General features: G+C 42.5%; 1 protein-coding gene across 7 annotated transcripts in view; it reads left to right on the top strand.

The window, feature by feature from the left end:
- LOC123744681 (uncharacterized) overlaps positions 1-19226 on the top strand; it is an 81612-nt gene that overhangs the window by 24403 nt on the left and 37983 nt on the right. For all 7 annotated transcript variants that reach the window (XR_014378840.1, XR_014378841.1, XM_082956098.1 and 4 more), the window contains one exon: positions 10638-10774. Coding sequence is in view for 5 of the 7 variants with exons in the window: in XM_082956098.1 (XP_082812224.1) it covers positions 10638-10774 (137 nt within the window). In the remaining 2 variants the exon portion in view is untranslated. The remainder of the gene's footprint in view (positions 1-10637; positions 10775-19226) is intronic.

Genomic DNA, 19226 nt, shown 5'->3' with positions numbered 1-19226 from the left:
TATGATGTTATTCTGATGTGTACCCCCCCATCAGTTATGATGTTATTCTGATGTGTACCCCCCCATCAGTTATGATGTTATTCTGATGTGTACCCCCCCATCAGTTATGATGTTATTCTGATGTGTACCCCCCCATCAGTTGTGGTGTTATTCTGATGTGTACCCCCCCATCAGTTATGATGTTATTCTGATGTGTACCCCCCCATCAGTTATGGTGTTATTCTAATGTGTACCCCCCCATCAGTTATGATGTTATTCTGATGTGTACCCCCCCATCAGTTATGATGTTATTCTGATGTGTACCCCCCATCAGTTATGATGTTATTCTGATGTGTACCCCCCATCAGTTATGATGTTATTCTGATGTGTACCCCCCCCCCCCCCCCCCATCAGTTATGATGTTATTCTGATGTGTACCCCCCCATCAGTTGTGGTGTTATTCTGATGTGTACCCCCCCATCAGTTATGATGTTATTCTGATGTGTACCCCCCCCATCAGTTATGATGTTATTCTGATGTGTACCCCCCCATCAGTTGTGGTGTTATTCTGATGTGTACCCCCCATCAGTTGTGATTTTATTCTGATGTGTACCCCCCATCAGTTATGATGTTATTCTGATGTGTAACCCCCCATCAGTTATGATGTTATTCTGATGTGTACCCCCCCCATCAGTTATGATGTTATTCTGATGTGTACCCCCCCATCAGTTGTGGTGTTATTCTGATGTGTACCCCCCCATCAGTTATGATGTTATTCTGATGTGTACCCCCCCCCCATCAGTTGTGATGTTATTCTGATGTGTACCCCCCCATCAGTTATGATGTTATTCCAATGTGTACCCCCCCATCAGTTATGATGTTATTCTGATGTGTACCCCCCCCATCAGTTATGATGTTATTCTGATGGGTACCCCCCCATCAGTGATGATGTTATTCTGATGTGTACCCCCCATCAGTTATGATGTTATTCTGATGTGTACCCCCCATCAGTTATGATGTTATTCTGATGTGTACCCCCCCATCAGTTATGATGTTATTCTGATGGGTACCCCCCATCAGTTATGATGTTATTCTGATGTGTACCCCCCCATCAGTTATGATGTTATTCTGATGTGTACCCCCCCATCAGTTGTGATGTTATTCTGATGTGTACCCCCCATCAGTTGTGATGTTATTCTGATGTGTACCCCCCCATCAGTTATGATGTTATTCTGATGTGTACTCCCCCCATCAGTTATGATGTTATTCTGATGTGTACCACCCATCAGTTATGATGTTATTCTGATGTGTACCCCCCCATCAGTTATGATGTTATTCTGATGGGTACCCCCCATCAGTTATGATGTTATTCTGATGTGTACCCCCCCCATCAGTTATGATGTTATTCTGATGTGTACCCCCCCATCAGTTGTGATGTTATTCTGATGTGTACCCCCCCATCAGTTATGATGTTATTCCAATGTGTACCCCCCCATCAGTTATGATGTTATTCTGATGTGTACCCCCCCATCAGTTATGATGTTATTCTGATGTGTACCCCCCATCAGTTATGATGCTATTCTGATGTGTACCCCCCCATCAGTTATGATGTTATTCTGATGTGTACCCCCCCCCCCCCCATCAGTTATGATGTTATTCTGATGTGTACCCCCCCCCCCATCAGTTATGGTGTTATTCTAATGTGTACCCCCCCATCAGTTATGATGTTATTCTGATGTGTACCCCCCCATCAGTTATGATGTTATTCTGATGTGTACCCCCCATCAGTTATGATGTTATTCTGATGTGTACCCCCCCATCAGTTATGATGTTATTCTGATGTGTACCCCCCCCATCAGTTATGATGTTATTCTGATGTGTACCCCCCCATCAGTTGTGGTGTTATTCTGATGTGTACCCCCCATCAGTTGTGATTTTATTCTGATGTGTACCCCCCCCATCAGTTGTGATGTTATTCTGATGTGTACATCCCCATCAGTTGTGAAGCTATTCTGATTTGTAAACCCCCCATCAGTTATGGTGTTATTCTAATGTGTACTACTGTTTACCAGGGCCAATATGGCTCTAAAGTAGTGCACTATAAAGGCGTTGCATAAAGCCGATGGGTATAATGCATTGGTACTTGTTATAAACTTTGTGAGCCTCTATAACATCCAGACCTATTCTGATGGGTACCCCCCATCAGTTATGATGTTATTCTGATGTGTACCCCCCCCATCAGTTATGATGTTATTCTGATGTGTACCCCCCCATCAGTTATGATGTTATTCTGATGTGTACCCCCCCATCAGTTATGATGTTATTCTGATGTGTACCCCCCCATCAGTTATGATGTTATTATGATGTGTACCCCCCCATCAGTTATGATGTTATTCTGATGTGTACCCCCCCATCAGTTGTGATGTTATTCTGATGTGTACCCCCCATCAGTTGTGATTTTATTCTGATGTGTACCCCCCATCAGTTATGATGTTATTCTGATGTGTAACCCCCCATCAGTTATGATGTTATTCTGATGTGTACCCCCCCCCATCAGTTATGATGTTATTCTGATGTGTACCCCCCCATCAGTTGTGGTGTTATTCTGATGTGTACCCCCCCATCAGTTATGATGTTATTCTGATGTGTACCCCCCCCATCAGTTGTGATGTTATTCTGATGTGTACCCCCCCATCAGTTATGATGTTATTCCAATGTGTACCCCCCCATCAGTTATGATGTTATTCTGATGTGTACCCCCCCCATCAGTTATGATGTTATTCTGATGGGTACCCCCCCATCAGTGATGATGTTATTCTGATGTGTACCCCCCATCAGTTATGATGTTATTCTGATGTGTACCCCCCATCAGTTATGATGTTATTCTGATGTGTACCCCCCCATCAGTTATGATGTTATTCTGATGGGTACCCCCCATCAGTTATGATGTTATTCTGATGTGTACCCCCCCATCAGTTATGATGTTATGCTGATGTGTACCCCCCCATCAGTTGTGATGTTATTCTGATGTGTACCCCCCATCAGTTGTGATGTTATTCTGATGTGTACCCCCCCATCAGTTATGATGTTATTCTGATGTGTACTCCCCCCATCAGTTATGATGTTATTCTGATGTGTACCACCCATCAGTTATGATGTTATTCTGATGTGTACCCCCCCATCAGTTATGATGTTATTCTGATGGGTACCCCCCATCAGTTATGATGTTATTCTGATGTGTACCCCCCCCATCAGTTATGATGTTATTCTGATGTGTACCCCCCCATCAGTTGTGATGTTATTCTGATGTGTACCCCCCCATCAGTTATGATGTTATTCCAATGTGTACCCCCCCATCAGTTATGATGTTATTCTGATGTGTACCCCCCCATCAGTTATGATGTTATTCTGATGTGTACCCCCCATCAGTTATGATGCTATTCTGATGTGTACCCCCCATCAGTTATGATGTTATTCTGATGTGTACCCCCCCCCCCATCAGTTATGATGTTATTCTGATGTGTACCCCCCCCCCCATCAGTTATGGTGTTATTCTAATGTGTACCCCCCCATCAGTTATGATGTTATTCTGATGTGTACCCCCCCATCAGTTATGATGTTATTCTGATGTGTACCCCCCATCAGTTATGATGTTATTCTGATGTGTACCCCCCCATCAGTTATGATGTTATTCTGATGTGTACCCCCCCCATCAGTTATGATGTTATTCTGATGTGTACCCCCCCATCAGTTGTGGTGTTATTCTGATGTGTACCCCCCATCAGTTGTGATTTTATTCTGATGTGTACCCCCCCATCAGTTGTGATGTTATTCTGATGTGTACCCCCCCATCAGTTGTGAAGCTATTCTGATTTGTAAACCCCCCATCAGTTATGGTGTTATTCTAATGTGTACTACTGTTTACCAGGGCCAATATGGCTCTAAAGTAGTGCACTATAAAGGCGTTGCATAAAGCCGATGGGTATAATGCATTGGTACTTGTTATAAACTTTGTGAGCCTCTATAACATCCAGACCTATTCTGATGTGTACCCCCCCCATCAGTTATGATGTTATTCTGATGTGTACCCCCCCCCCCCCCCCCATAAGTTATGATGTTATTCTGATGGGTACCCCCCCATCAGTTATGATGTTATTCTGATGTGTACCCCCCCATCAGTTATGATGTTATTCTGATGTGTACCCCCCCATCAGTTATGATGTTATTCTGATGTGTACCCCCCCATCAGTTATGATGTTATTCTGATGTGTACCCCCCCATCAGTTATGATGTTATTCTGATGTGTACCCCCCCATCAGTTATGATGTTATTATGATGTGTACCCCCCATCAGTTATTATGTTATTCTGATGTGTACCCCCCCATCAGTTATGATGTTATTCTGATGTGTACCCCCCCCCCCCATCAGTTATGATGTTATTCTGATGTGTACCCCCCCATCAGTTGTGGTGTTATTCTGATGTGTACCCCCCCATCAGTTATGATGTTATTCTGATGTGTACCCCCCCATCAGTTATGATGTTATTCTGATGTGTACCCCCCCATCAGTTATGGTGTTATTCTAATGTGTACCCCCCCATCAGTTATGATGTTATTCTGATGTGTACCCCCCCATCAGTTATGATGTTATTCTGATGTGTACCCCCCATCAGTTATGATGTTATTCTGATGTGTACCCCCCCATCAGTTATGATGTTATTCTGATGTGTACCCCCCCCCATCAGTTATGATGTTATTCTGATGTGTACCCCCCCATCATTTGTGGTGTTATTCTGATGTGTACCCCCCCATCAGTTATGATGTTATTCTGATGTGTACCCCCCCCATCAGTTATGATGTTATTCTGATGTGTACCCCCCCATCAGTTGTGGTGTTATTCTGCCATCAGTTATGATGTTATTCTGATGTGTACCCCCCCATCAGTTGTGAAGCTATTCTGATTTGTACCCCCCCATCAGTTGTGATGTTATTCTGATGTGTACCCCCCCATCAGTTGTGAAGCTATTCTGATTTGTAAACCCCCCATCAGTTATGGTGTTATTCTAATGTGTACTACTGTTTACCAGGGCCAATATGGCTCTAAAGTAGTGCACTATAAAGGCGTTGCATAAAGCCGATGGGTATAATGCATTGGTACTTGTTATAAACTTTGTGAGCCTCTATAACATCCAGACCTATTCTGATGGGTACCCCCCATCAGTTATGATGTTATTCTGATGTGTACCCCCCCCATCAGTTATGATGTTATTCTGATGTGTACCCCCCCCCCCCCCCATCAGTTATGATGTTATTCTGATGTGTACCCCCCCCCCCCCATCAGTTATGATGTTATTCTGATGTGTACCCCCCCATCAGTTATGATGTTATTCTGATGTGTACCCCCCCATCAGTTATGATGTTATTCTGATGTGTACCCCCCCATCAGTTATGATGTTATTCTGATGTGTACCCCCCCATCAGTTATGATGTTATTCTGATGTGTACCCCCCCATCAGTTATGATGTTATTCTGATGGGTACCCCCCATCAGTTATGATGTTATTCTGATGTGTACCCCCCCCATCAGTTATGATGTTATTCTGATGTGTACCCCCCCATCAGTTGTGATGTTATTCTGATGTGTACCCCCCCATCAGTTATGATGTTATTCCGATGTGTACCCCCCCATCAGTTATGATGTTATTCTGATGTGTACCCCCCCATCAGTTATGATGTTATTCTGATGTGTACCCCCCCATCAGTTATGATGTTATTCTGATGTGTACCCCCCCATCAGTTATGATGTTATTCTGATGTGTACCCCCCCCATCAGTTATGATGTTATTCTGATGTGTACCCCCCCCCCCCATCAGTTATGGTGTTATTCTAATGTGTACCCCCCCATCAGTTATGATGTTATTCTGATGTGTACCCCCCCATCAGTTATGATGTTATTCTGATGTGTACCCCCCATCAGTTATGATGTTATTCTGATGTGTACCCCCCCATCAGTTATGATGTTATTCTGATGTGTACCCCCCCCATCAGTTATGATGTTATTCTGATGTGTACCCCCCCATCAGTTGTGGTGTTATTCTGATGTGTACCCCCCCATCAGTTATGATGTTATTCTGATGTGTACCCCCCCATCAGTTATGATGTTATTCTGATGTGTACCCCCCATCAGTTATGATGTTATTCTGATGTGTACCCCCCCATCAGTTATGATGTTATTCTGATGTGTACCCCCCCCCCCCCCCATCAGTTATGATGTTATTCTGATGTGTACCCCCCCATCAGTTGTGGTGTTATTCTGATGTGTACCCCCCCATCAGTTATGATGTTATTCTGATGTGTACCCCCCCATCAGTTATGATGTTATTCTGATGTGTACCCCCCCATCAGTTGTGGTGTTATTCTGATGTGTACCCCCCATCAGTTGTGATTTTATTCTGATGTGTACCCCCCATCAGTTATGATGTTATTCTGATGTGTAACCCCCCATCAGTTATGATGTTATTCTGATGTGTACCCCCCCCCCATCAGTTATGATGTTATTCTGATGTGTACCCCCCCATCAGTTGTGGTGTTATTCTGATGTGTACCCCCCCATCAGTTATGATGTTATTCTGATGTGTACCCCCCCCCCATCAGTTGTGATGTTATTCTGATGTGTACCCCCCCATCAGTTATGATGTTATTCCAATGTGTACCCCCCCATCAGTTATGATGTTATTCTGATGTGTACCCCCCCCATCAGTTATGATGTTATTCTGATGGGTACCCCCCCATCAGTGATGATGTTATTCTGATGTGTACCCCCCATCAGTTATGATGTTATTCTGATGTGTACCCCCCATCAGTTATGATGTTATTCTGATGTGTACCCCCCCATCAGTTATGATGTTATTCTGATGGGTACCCCCCATCAGTTATGATGTTATTCTGATGTGTACCCCCCCATCAGTTATGATGTTATTCTGATGTGTACCCCCCCATCAGTTGTGATGTTATTCTGATGTGTACCCCCCATCAGTTGTGATGTTATTCTGATGTGTACCCCCCCATCAGTTATGATGTTATTCTGATGTGTACTCCCCCCATCAGTTATGATGTTATTCTGATGTGTACCACCCATCAGTTATGATGTTATTCTGATGTGTACCCCCCCATCAGTTATGATGTTATTCTGATGTGTACTCCCCCCATCAGTTATGATGTTATTCTGATGTGTACCCCCCCCATCAGTTATGATGTTATTCTGATGTGTACCCCCCCATCAGTTGTGATGTTATTCTGATGTGTACCCCCCCATCAGTTATGATGTTATTCCAATGTGTACCCCCCCATCAGTTATGATGTTATTCTGATGTGTACCCCCCCATCAGTTATGATGTTATTCTGATGTGTACCCCCCATCAGTTATGATGCTATTCTGATGTGTACCCCCCCATCAGTTATGATGTTATTCTGATGTGTACCCCCCCCCCCCATCAGTTATGATGTTATTCTGATGTGTACCCCCCCCCCCCCATCAGTTATGGTGTTATTCTAATGTGTACCCCCCCATCAGTTATGATGTTATTCTGATGTGTACCCCCCCATCAGTTATGATGTTATTCTGATGTGTACCCCCCATCAGTTATGATGTTATTCTGATGTGTACCCCCCCATCAGTTATGATGTTATTCTGATGTGTACCCCCCCCATCAGTTATGATGTTATTCTGATGTGTACCCCCCCATCAGTTGTGGTGTTATTCTGATGTGTACCCCCCATCAGTTGTGATTTTATTCTGATGTGTACCCCCCCATCAGTTGTGATGTTATTCTGATGTGTACATCCCCATCAGTTGTGAAGCTATTCTGATTTGTAAACCCCCCATCAGTTATGGTGTTATTCTAATGTGTACTACTGTTTACCAGGGCCAATATGGCTCTAAAGTAGTGCACTATAAAGGCGTTGCATAAAGCCGATGGGTATAATGCATTGGTACTTGTTATAAACTTTGTGAGCCTCTATAACATCCAGACCTATTCTGATGGGTACCCCCCATCAGTTATGATGTTATTCTGATGTGTACCCCCCCCATCAGTTATGATGTTATTCTGATGTGTACCCCCCCCCCCCCCCCCATCAGTTATGATGTTATTCTGATGGGTACCCCCCCATCAGTTATGATGTTATTCTGATGTGTACCCCCCCATCAGTTATGATGTTATTCTGATGTGTACCCCCCCATCAGTTATGATGTTATTCTGATGTGTACCCCCCCATCAGTTATGATGTTATTCTGATGTGTACCCCCCCATCAGTTATGATGTTATTCTGATGTGTACCCCCCCATCAGTTATGATGTTATTATGATGTGTACCCCCCATCAGTTATTATGTTATTCTGATGTGTACCCCCCCATCAGTTATGATGTTATTCTGATGTGTACCCCCCCCCCCCCATCAGTTATGATGTTATTCTGATGTGTACCCCCCCATCAGTTGTGGTGTTATTCTGATGTGTACCCCCCCATCAGTTATGATGTTATTCTGATGTGTACCCCCCCCATCAGTTATGATGTTATTCTGATGTGTACCCCCCCATCAGTTATGGTGTTATTCTAATGTGTACCCCCCCATCAGTTATGATGTTATTCTGATGTGTACCCCCCCATCAGTTATGATGTTATTCTGATGTGTACCCCCCATCAGTTATGATGTTATTCTGATGTGTACCCCCCCATCAGTTATGATGTTATTCTGATGTGTACCCCCCCCATCAGTTATGATGTTATTCTGATGTGTACCCCCCCATCATTTGTGGTGTTATTCTGATGTGTACCCCCCCATCAGTTATGATGTTATTCTGATGTGTACCCCCCCCATCAGTTATGATGTTATTCTGATGTGTACCCCCCCATCAGTTGTGGTGTTATTCTGATGTGTACCCCCCATCAGTTGTGATTTTATTCTGATGTGTACCCCCCCATCAGTTGTGATGTTATTCTGATGTGTACCCCCCCATCAGTTGTGAAGCTATTCTGATTTGTACCCCCCCATCAGTTGTGATGTTATTCTGATGTGTACCCCCCCATCAGTTGTGAAGCTATTCTGATTTGTAAACCCCCCATCAGTTATGGTGTTATTCTAATGTGTACTACTGTTTACCAGGGCCAATATGGCTCTAAAGTAGTGCACTATAAAGGCGTTGCATAAAGCCGATGGGTATAATGCATTGGTACTTGTTATAAACTTTGTGAGCCTCTATAACATCCAGACCTATTCTGATGGGTACCCCCCATCAGTTATGATGTTATTCTGATGTGTACCCCCCCCCATCAGTTATGATGTTATTCTGATGTGTACCCCCCATCAGTTATGATGTTATTCTGATGTGTACCCCCCCATCAGTTATTATGTTATTCTGACGTGTACCCCCCATTAGTTATGGTGTTATTCTAATGTGTACCCCCCATCAGTTATGATGTTATTCTGATGTGTACCCCCCCCCCCCCCCCATCAGTTATGATGTTATTCTGATGTTTACCCCCCCATCAGTTGTGGTGTTATTCTGATGTGTACCCCCCATCAGTTATGATGTTATTCTGATGTGTACCCCCCATCAGTTATGATGTTATTCTGATGTGTACCCCCCATCAGTTATGATGTTATTCTGATGTGTACCCCCCCATCAGTTATGATGTTATTCTGATGTGTACCCCCCCCCCCCCCATCAGTTATGATGTTATTCTGATGTGTACCCCCCCATCAGTTGTGGTGTTATTCTGATGTGTACCCCCCCATCAGTTATGATGTTATTCTGATGTGTACCCCCCCATCAGTTATGATGTTATTCTGATGTGTACCCCCCCATCAGTTGTGGTGTTATTCTGATGTGTACCCCCCATCAGTTGTGATTTTATTCTGATGTGTACCCCCCATCAGTTATGATGTTATTCTGATGTGTAACCCCCCATCAGTTATGATGTTATTCTGATGTGTACACCCCCCCCCCATCAGTTATGATGTTATTCTGATGTGTACCCCCCCATCAGTTGTGGTGTTATTCTGATGTGTACCCCCCCATCAGTTATGATGTTATTCTGATGTGTACCCCCCCCCCCATCAGTTATGATGTTATTCTGATGTGTACCCCCCCATCAGTTGTGATGTTATTCTGATGTGTACCCCCCCATCAGTTGTGAATTTATTCTGATGTGTACCCCCCCATCAGTTGTGGTGTTATTCTGATGTGTACCCCCCATCAGTTGTGATTTTATTCTGATGTGTACCCCCCATCAGTTATGATGTTATTCTGATGTGTAACCCCCCATCAGTTATGATGTTATTCTGATGTGTACACCCCCCCCCATCAGTTATGATGTTATTCTGATGTGTACCCCCCCATCAGTTGTGGTGTTATTCTGATGTGTACCCCCCCATCAGTTATGATGTTATTCTGATGTGTACCCCCCCCCCCATCAGTTATGATGTTATTCTGATGTGTACCCCCCCATCAGTTGTGATGTTATTCTGATGTGTACCCCCCCATCAGTTGTGAATTTATTCTGATGTGTACCCCCCCATCAGTTGTGATGTTATTCTGATGTGTACCCCCCCATCAGTTGTGAAGCTATTCTGATTTGTAACCCCCCCCCCCCCATCAGTTATGACATCATCTTCTCCAACTGGCTGCTGATGTATCTGAGTGACGAGGAGCTGAGGTCACTAACAGAGAAGATGCTGGGATGGCTCCGCCCCGGAGGATACCTGTTTTTCAGGGAGTCCTGCAACCACCAATCAGGTACGAGCTTTAATATCACCTGAATATCTATTGTGAGTCTTACAGTCGAGCTGAGAGGTTCGAGTCTGATGAATCCCTAAAGCCTTCTGTAGAGCTGAGAGGTTTGAGTCTGATGAATCCCTAAAGCCTCCTGTAGAGCTGAGAGGTTCTTTCTGATGAATCCCTAGACCCTCCTGTAGAGCTGAGAGGTTCCAGTCTGATGAATCCCTAGACCGTACTGTAGAGCTGAGAGGTTTGAGTCTGATGAATCCCTAGACCCTGCTGTAGAGCTGAGAGGTTCCAGTCTGATGAATCCCTAGAGGCTCCTGTAGAGCCGAGAGGTTCCAGTTTGATGAATCCCTAGACCCTCCTGTAGAGCTGAGAGGTTCCAGTCTGATGAATCCCTAGACCCTCCTGTAAAGCTGAGAGGTTCCAGTCTGATGAATCCCTAGACCCTCCTGTAGAGCTGAGAGGTTCCAGTCTGATGAATCCCTAGACCCTCCTGTAAAGCTGAGAGGTTCCAGTCTGATGAATCCCTAGACCCTCCTGTAGAGATGAGAGGTTTGGATAGGTGGAAGCAACATGGTGATATATCTACCCAGATACTCTTCTCATCCTGTCGTCCTCTCATAATTTAATACCTTACTTAACCTGTTGAGGACAGACGTTCCGCCTGTCCTCAACAGCAAGCAATTTTCCAAGCAAGCATATATGTCACATAAACCCAAACCACAGCTAAATGCAGCACTAACCTTTGATAATCTTCATCAGATGACACTCCTAGGACATTATGTTATACAATACATGCATGTTTTGTTCAATCAAGTTCATATTTATATCAAAAACCAGCTTTTTACATTAGCATGTGATGTTCAGAACTAGAATACCCACCGAAAACTTCCGGTGAATTTACTAAATTACTCATGATAAACGTTGACAAAATACATAACAATTATTTTAAGAATTATAGATACAGGACTCCTTTATGCAATCGCTATGTCCGATTATAAAATAGCTTTTCGGCGAAAGCATATTTTGCAATATTCTGAGTACATAGCTCGGCCATCACGGCTAGCTAATTTGACACCCACCAAGTTTGGGACAACCTAAACTCAGAATTACTATTAGAAAAATTGGATTACCTTTGCTGTTCTTCGTCAGAATGCACTCCCAGGACTTCTACTTCAACAACAAATGATGTTTTGGTTCCAAATAATCCATAGTTATATCCATATACCTCCGTTTTGTTCGTGCGTTCAGGTCACTATCCGAAGGGTGACGCGCGAGCGCATTTCATGACAAAAAAATTCAAAATATTCCATTACCGTACTTAGAAGCATGTCAAACGCTGTTTAAAATCAATTTTTATGCTATTTTTCTCGTTAAAATAGCGATAATATTCCAACCGGGCAACGTTGTGTTCATTCAAAGGCTGAAAGAAAAAAATGGAGAAGTCTCGTGACCGCGCATCTACAGTCTCACTGTCCCCAGGCTGACCACTCACAAACAGAGCTGCTGTACTTTGCCCAGCAGACACCCCATTCCACTTTCTGGCGGCTTTAGAGAGCCAATGGAAGCCTTAGAAAGTGTCACGTTACAGCACTAATGCTGTAATGTCGATAGAGATGCAACAGAAGGACAACAAATTGTCAAACAGGGCACTTCCTGTATGGAATCTTCTCAGGTTTTGGCCTGCCATATGAGTTCTGTTATACTCACAGACACCATTCAAACAGTTTTAGAAACTTTAGAGTGTTTTCTATCCAAATCTACTAATTATGCATATTCTAGTTTCTGGGCAGGAGTCGTGACCAGATTAAATCGGGTACGTTTTTTTATCCGGCCGTAAAAATACTGCCCCCTATCCCAAAGAAGTTAACAGATCACTATTCAGTCCACTTTCACCTTCATGAGTTACATAAATTCACATCAGATAGTCTACTATCTGACGTGAATTTAAGCCTACTAGAGAGCATGTGCACTCAGGCCTGGAGGGAAGCTAAAGTCATTCACATCCCACACATTCATAGAAAATCGCAAAGAAAATGGTATTGGACTCGTGGTAGCTTCCTACATGGTCACTTTTATGATTACAAACAGACTATATAAGCAGTGAGTGGGGTTACAAACAGACTATCTGCAATGAAAATCGTATTGGACTCGCGGTAGCGGCGTAATGCTAGCTAGCGTATTAGCTCAATTTGGGCCTACCCCCACACCAAAGCTAGTTAGCGTTGCTAGCTAACTAATCAGAATAATGACCAAACTCACCCCTGGATGTGTCAATTGCCAACAACTAACCCAGAAAATCGCTGAATTGGAGGGTAGAGTGTCTATTCTTCATCAGATTAAAGAAGATGAACAGCTGATTGACTCTTTGCTTGAGTCTGCCAAAAATGTGGTGAACGAAGCCGCTTGCCCATGGCTTGTCGCCACGGCCTCAGAAGAGCCTGCAGCTGTAAGAAATGCTTTGATCCCGCTAGAAGAGCCTTGGCCATTACCGGGACCTATACTCAAGCACCCGGTCTGCTCCAATCCCTCTGCTCCACCTCAGGAGCCATGGATTACTGTACGGAAAAACGCCATGGATTACTGTACGGAAAATCGCCATGGATTACTGTACGGAAAATTGCCATGGATTACTGTATGGAAAAACGCCATGGATTACTGTACGGAAAATCGCCAAGGCAAAGTGATGCCTTGGAACTGGGAAACAGATACCGGGTATTGGAAGAGTCTGAGATTTCTGCCTCTGGCCCCAAAAGAACAAACAACTTTGCCCGAAAGCAAGTGATACCCCTGCCATCTAAACAATTTACAACGAAACAGCTCTACAACAGCTCTACTAACTCAAGAGAGACGCAACTTAAAAAATTGACCAAGCAGTAGTCCCACTGTCCTTATTGTGGGCTCATCTATGATCCAAAATGTTTCTATTAGGAAAGCAGAGATCATCTGTTACCTGGGTTCCTGGATCCAGGACATGGACTGTATGATCCCGCTACTCATTAGTGAACACCCAACTGCTTCAGCTATCACTGTCCATGTAGGGTCAAATGTTATTAAACTACAGGAATCTGAGCAACTTAAAAAGGACTTTAAGTCACTGATTCATACTCTACTTAAATCAGGTAAACAACGCATTTTTTCAGGTCCATTCCCGTCTCCACGCTCTACGGATAATCATTTCAGTTGTATACGCCAGCTACACATCTGGCTTAAAGGTTATTGTGGTTCAATAAGCATACAATATGTGGACAATTTTACAGCTTTTCTACATCGACCAAATGTATTTCTCCGGGATGGATTACATCTGAATAGGTATGGTACAAGCATTCTCTCCTCAAACCTGGCTCTCACTATAGCCTCAAACAGGGCATGTGAGAATTGACAATATATAGCCATGGGGGTTGATACTCGGAATTGGTCGATTCCCCATCAGGCTATACTCACTGCTCCCCCCATAGCTTTAAATAGTTCTACAGGTGCTGCGAACATGGATGAAACTGTGGATGGACTTTATGTTATTGTTACACTACTGTCAAGGTACCGTGTTGCCACTTCCTCGTACAGGCAGAGGGATATTGTTAGAAGTAATCTCGTCTCCATCCAACTCAGGCCTGTCAGTGGCTACACGAGGAAGTGTCGCTCATCTGACATTACCTTGAATGCTCCATCTGATATGAGCTCTCGAAATAGTGGCCTTGGATTTATTCATTTGAATGCTAGAAGCTTGATCCAGAAGTTAGATTTTATTGAAATACTTGTCTCACAATCACATGCTGACATATTGATTATATCTGAATCCTGGCTCTGTATCTCTGTTTCAGACTCAGATGTTCTGTTAGCTGGGTATAATGTCTACAGAGCAGACAGAGTGGGTAGAGGTGGAGGTATTGCCATACCTCCATACATAGGTGGGGTATCTGTACTTTTTACTTACATTTTCCCTGACAACCAAAAATACTTGTTACATTTTGAATGCTTAGCAGAACAGGAAAATGGTTCAAATTCAAGCACCTATCAAAAGAACAAGTAGTCATCCCTACTGCCTCTGGCCTGGCGGATTCACTAAACACAAATGCATGTTGCATAAATAATGTCTGAGTGTTGTAGTGTACCTCTGGCTATCTGTACATTTTAAAAGCAAAAAAATGGTGCTGTCTGCTTTGCTTAATATAAGGAATTCTTAATTATTTATACTTTAATTTTGATAATTAAGTATATTTAAAACCAAATACTTTTAGACTTTTACTCAAGTAGGATTTTACTGGGTGATTTTTACTTTTACTTGAGTCACTTTCTATTAAGGTATCTATACTTTTACTCAAGTATGACAATTGGGTAGTTTTCCACCTACTGGTTATTTCACTCAATAGATATTGGAGTTTATCAAAATTGGATTTGTTTTTCGAAGTATTTGTAGGTCTGTGTAATCTGAGGGAAATATGTGTCTCTAATATGGTCATACATTTGGCATGAGGTTTTGTGGGCAGTGTGCACATAGCCTGTCTTCTCTTGAGAGCCAGGTCTGCCTACGGCGACCTTTCTTAATTACAAGGCTATGCTCACTGAGTCTATACATAGTCAAAGACTTCCTTAATTTTGGGTTAGTCACAGTGGTCAGGTATTCTGCCACTGTGTACTCCCTGTTTCGGGCCAAATATCATTCTAGTTTGTTCTGTTTTTTTGAAAATTATTTCCAATGTGTCAAGTAATTATGTTTTTGTTTTCTCATAATTTGGTTGGGTCTAATTGTGTTGATGTCTTGGGGCTCTGTGGGTTCTGTTTGTGTTTGTGAACAGAGCCCCAGGACCAGCTTGCTTAGGGGACTCTTCTCCAGGTTTATTTTTCTGTAGTTGATGGCTTTGTTATGGAAGGTTTGGGAATCACTTCTTTTTAGGTGGTTGTAGAATTTAACATCTCTTTTCTGGATTTTGATAATTAGCGGGTATCAGCCTAATTCTGCTCTGCATGCATTATTTGGTGTTTTACATTGTACACAGAGGATATTTTTGCAGAATTCTCAATTTTGTGTTTGTCCCATTTTGTGAATTCTTAGTTGGTGAGCAGACCCCAGGCCATGAAGGGCAATGGGTTCTATAACTGGGTTCTGTAACTGATGCAATGGGTTCTATAACTGGGTTCTGTAACTGATGCAATGGGTTCTATAACTGATTCAAGTATTTTCAGACAGATCCTAATTGGTATGTTGAATTTTATGTCCCTTTTGATGGCACAGAAGGCCCTTCTTCCTCTCTCAGATCGTTCATAGCTTTGTGGAAGTTACCTGTGGCGCTGATGTTTAGGACGAGGTATGTATAGTTTTTTGTGTGCTCTAGGGCAACGGTGTCTAGATTGAATTTGTATTCGTGGTCCTGGCAACTGGACCTTATTTGGAACACCATTATTTTTGTCTTACTGAGATTTACTGTCAGGGCCCAGGTCTGGCAGAATCTGTGCAGAATATCTAGGTGCTGCTGTAGGCTCTACTTGGTTGGGGACAGAAGCACCAGATCATCAGCAAACAGTAGACATTTGACTTCAGATTCTAGTAGGGTGAGGCCAGGTGCTGCAGACTGTTCTAGTGCCCTCGCCAATTTGTTGATGCCAGAGCTGAGGATGATGTTAAAGAGTTTAAATATAGCCAAATATTGGAATTTGTGGTCTGTATATGTTATAATTTCATTTAGGATAACATCAACCCCACAGACCTTTTTGGGTTGTTGGGTTTGTATTTTGTCCTGTAGTTCATTCAATGTAATTGGAGAATCCAGTGGGTTCTGGTAGTCTTTAATAGTTGATTCTAAGATGTGTATTTGATCATTTATATGTTTTTGCTGTTTGTTGTTTGTTGTTTGTTATTGAGACAAAACGATTGGAAAGGTGGTTCATCCAAACATCTCAGTTTTGGATAGATAACTTCCCGTGTTGTTTGTTTAGTGTTTTCCAATTTTCTCAGAAGTGGTTTGATTCTATGGATTCTTCAATTACATTGAGCTGATTTCTGATGTGCTGTTCCTTCTCTTTCCGTTGTGTATTTCTGTATTGTTTTAGTGATTCACCATAGTGAAGACGTAGACTCAGGTTTTCTGGGTCTCTATGTTTTTGGTTGGACAGGTTTCTCTATTTCTTTCTTAGGTTTTTGCATTCTTCATCAAACCATTTGTCATTGTTGTTAATTTTCTTAGGTTGTCTGCTTGACATTTTTTGATTTGATATGGAAGCTGAGGTCAGATATAGTGTTTAGGTTTTCTACTGCCATGTTTACACCTTCACTATTACAGTGAAACATTTTGTCCAGGAATACCATAGGAGTCCCCTCGACGCCTACCATTGGCTATATACATAACCAGCGTCCAACAGAGCTGCACGACTTGTGACCCGTTTTTGTTGGTTATGTTTTCATAGTTGTGTCTGGAGGGGAATATGGGGGAGGGAATGCTGTCACCTCCAGGTAGGTGTTTGTCCTCCTGTGTGCTGAGGCTGTCAGGTTCTTGTCCAGTTCTGGCATTTAGGTCGCCACGGACTAGTACATGTCCCTGGGCCTGGAAATTGTTGATCTCCCCCTCTAGGATGTAGAAGCTGTCATCGTTAAAGTATGGGAATTCTACTGGGGGGATATAGGTAGCACACATGAGGACATGTTTCTCTGTTGAGATCATTTCCTTATTCATTTCTAGCCAGATGTAAAATGTTCCTGTTTTGACTAATTTAACCTCTATGGGCTAGGTGGGACGCTAGCGTCCCCCCCGTGGTGCACTCCATCAACAGCAGGTGCATTTCAAGAGCGGCAAATTTGAAACCAAATAAATGTCAAAATTCAAATTTTTCAAACATACAACTATCTTACACCCTTTGAAAGATAAACATCTCCTTAATCTAACCACGTTGTCCGATTTCAAAAAGGTTTTACGGCGAAAGCATAAAGTTAGATTATGTTAGGAGAGTACATTGACAATAGCTGTGTGTAATGTTTTGTCAATTCAAAGACAGGGTCACCAAAACCATAAAACCAGCTAAAATGATGCACTAACCTTTTACAATCTCCATCAGATGACACTCCTAGGACATTATGTTAGACAATGCATGCATTTTTAGTTCTATCAAGTTCATATTTATATCCAAAAACAGCGTTTTACTATGGCATTGATGTTGAGGAAATCGTTTCCCTCCAATAACCGGCAGTCAAGTCAGCACCACAAATTAAATAATTAAAATTAGAAAACATTGGTAAAATATTATATTGTCATTTAAAGAATTATAGATTTACATCTCTTGAACGCAATCAACTTGCCAGATTTAAAAATAACCTTACTGGGAAATCACACTTTTCAATAATCTGAGCACTGCGCCCAGAAAAATATGCTTTGCTATACAGACAAACGGCCATGTTGGAGAGATCTAAAATCGAAAATACTATGTAAATAATCCATTACCTTTGATTCTCTTCATCAGATGTCACTTCCCGATATCCCAGGTCCATAACGAATGTAGTTTTGTTCAAAAAAGCTCATCATTTATATCCAAAAAGATCTGTGTTGTTAGCACATGATCTAAGCCAGCCGGACTTCTCGTCATGAACGAGGGGAAAAAATATATTTACGTTCGTTCAAACATGTCAAACGTTGTATAGCATAAATCATTAGTGCCTTTTTTAACCAGAACATGAATAATATTCAAGGTGGACGAATGCATTCTCTTTTATAACGTATTGGAACGAGGGTACCCAACATGAACTCGCGCGCCAGAGTCTAATCGGCCATCACCGTTCCATGGCTCTTGTTCGGTCAGATCTCACAGTAAAAGACTCAAAACACTTTGTAAAGGCTGGTGACATCTAGTGGAAGCAATAGGAAGTGCCAAAACATTAACCTCTCTAGGCTAGGCGGGACGAATTCGTCCCACCTACGTAACAGCCACTGCTATCCTGTGGCGCGATTTTCAAAACCTTAAAAATCCTATTACTTCAATTTCTCAAACATATGACTATTTTACAGCCATTTAAAGACAAGACTCTCGTTAATCTAACCACACTGTCCGATTTCAAAAAGGCTTTACAACGAAAGCAAAACATTAGATTATGTCAGCAGAGTACCAAGCCAGAAATAATCAGACACCCATTTTTCAAGCCAGCATATAATGTCACCAAAACCCAGAAGACAGCTAAATGCAGCACTCACCTTTGATGATCTTCATCAGATGACAACCCTAGGACATTATGTTATACAATACATGCATGTTTTGTTCAATCAAGTTCATATTTATATCAAAAAACAGCTTTTTACATTAGCATGTGACGTTCAGAACTAGCATACCCCCCGCAAACTTCCGGGGAATTCGCTAACATTTTACTAAATTACTCACGATAAACGTTCACAAAAAGCATAACAATTATTTTAAGAATTATAGATACAGACCTCCTCTATGCACTCGATATGTCCGATTTTAAAATAGCTTTTTGGTGAAAGCA

The sequence above is a fragment of the Salmo salar genome, chromosome 09 (genome assembly GCF_965601325.2).
Source record: "Salmo salar chromosome 09, fSalSal1, whole genome shotgun sequence".
In the NCBI taxonomy this organism is placed as follows: Eukaryota; Metazoa; Chordata; class Actinopteri; order Salmoniformes; family Salmonidae; genus Salmo; species Salmo salar.
Note: the sequence above shows the minus strand (reverse complement) of the source record. Positions and strands in the feature narration are given on the sequence as shown.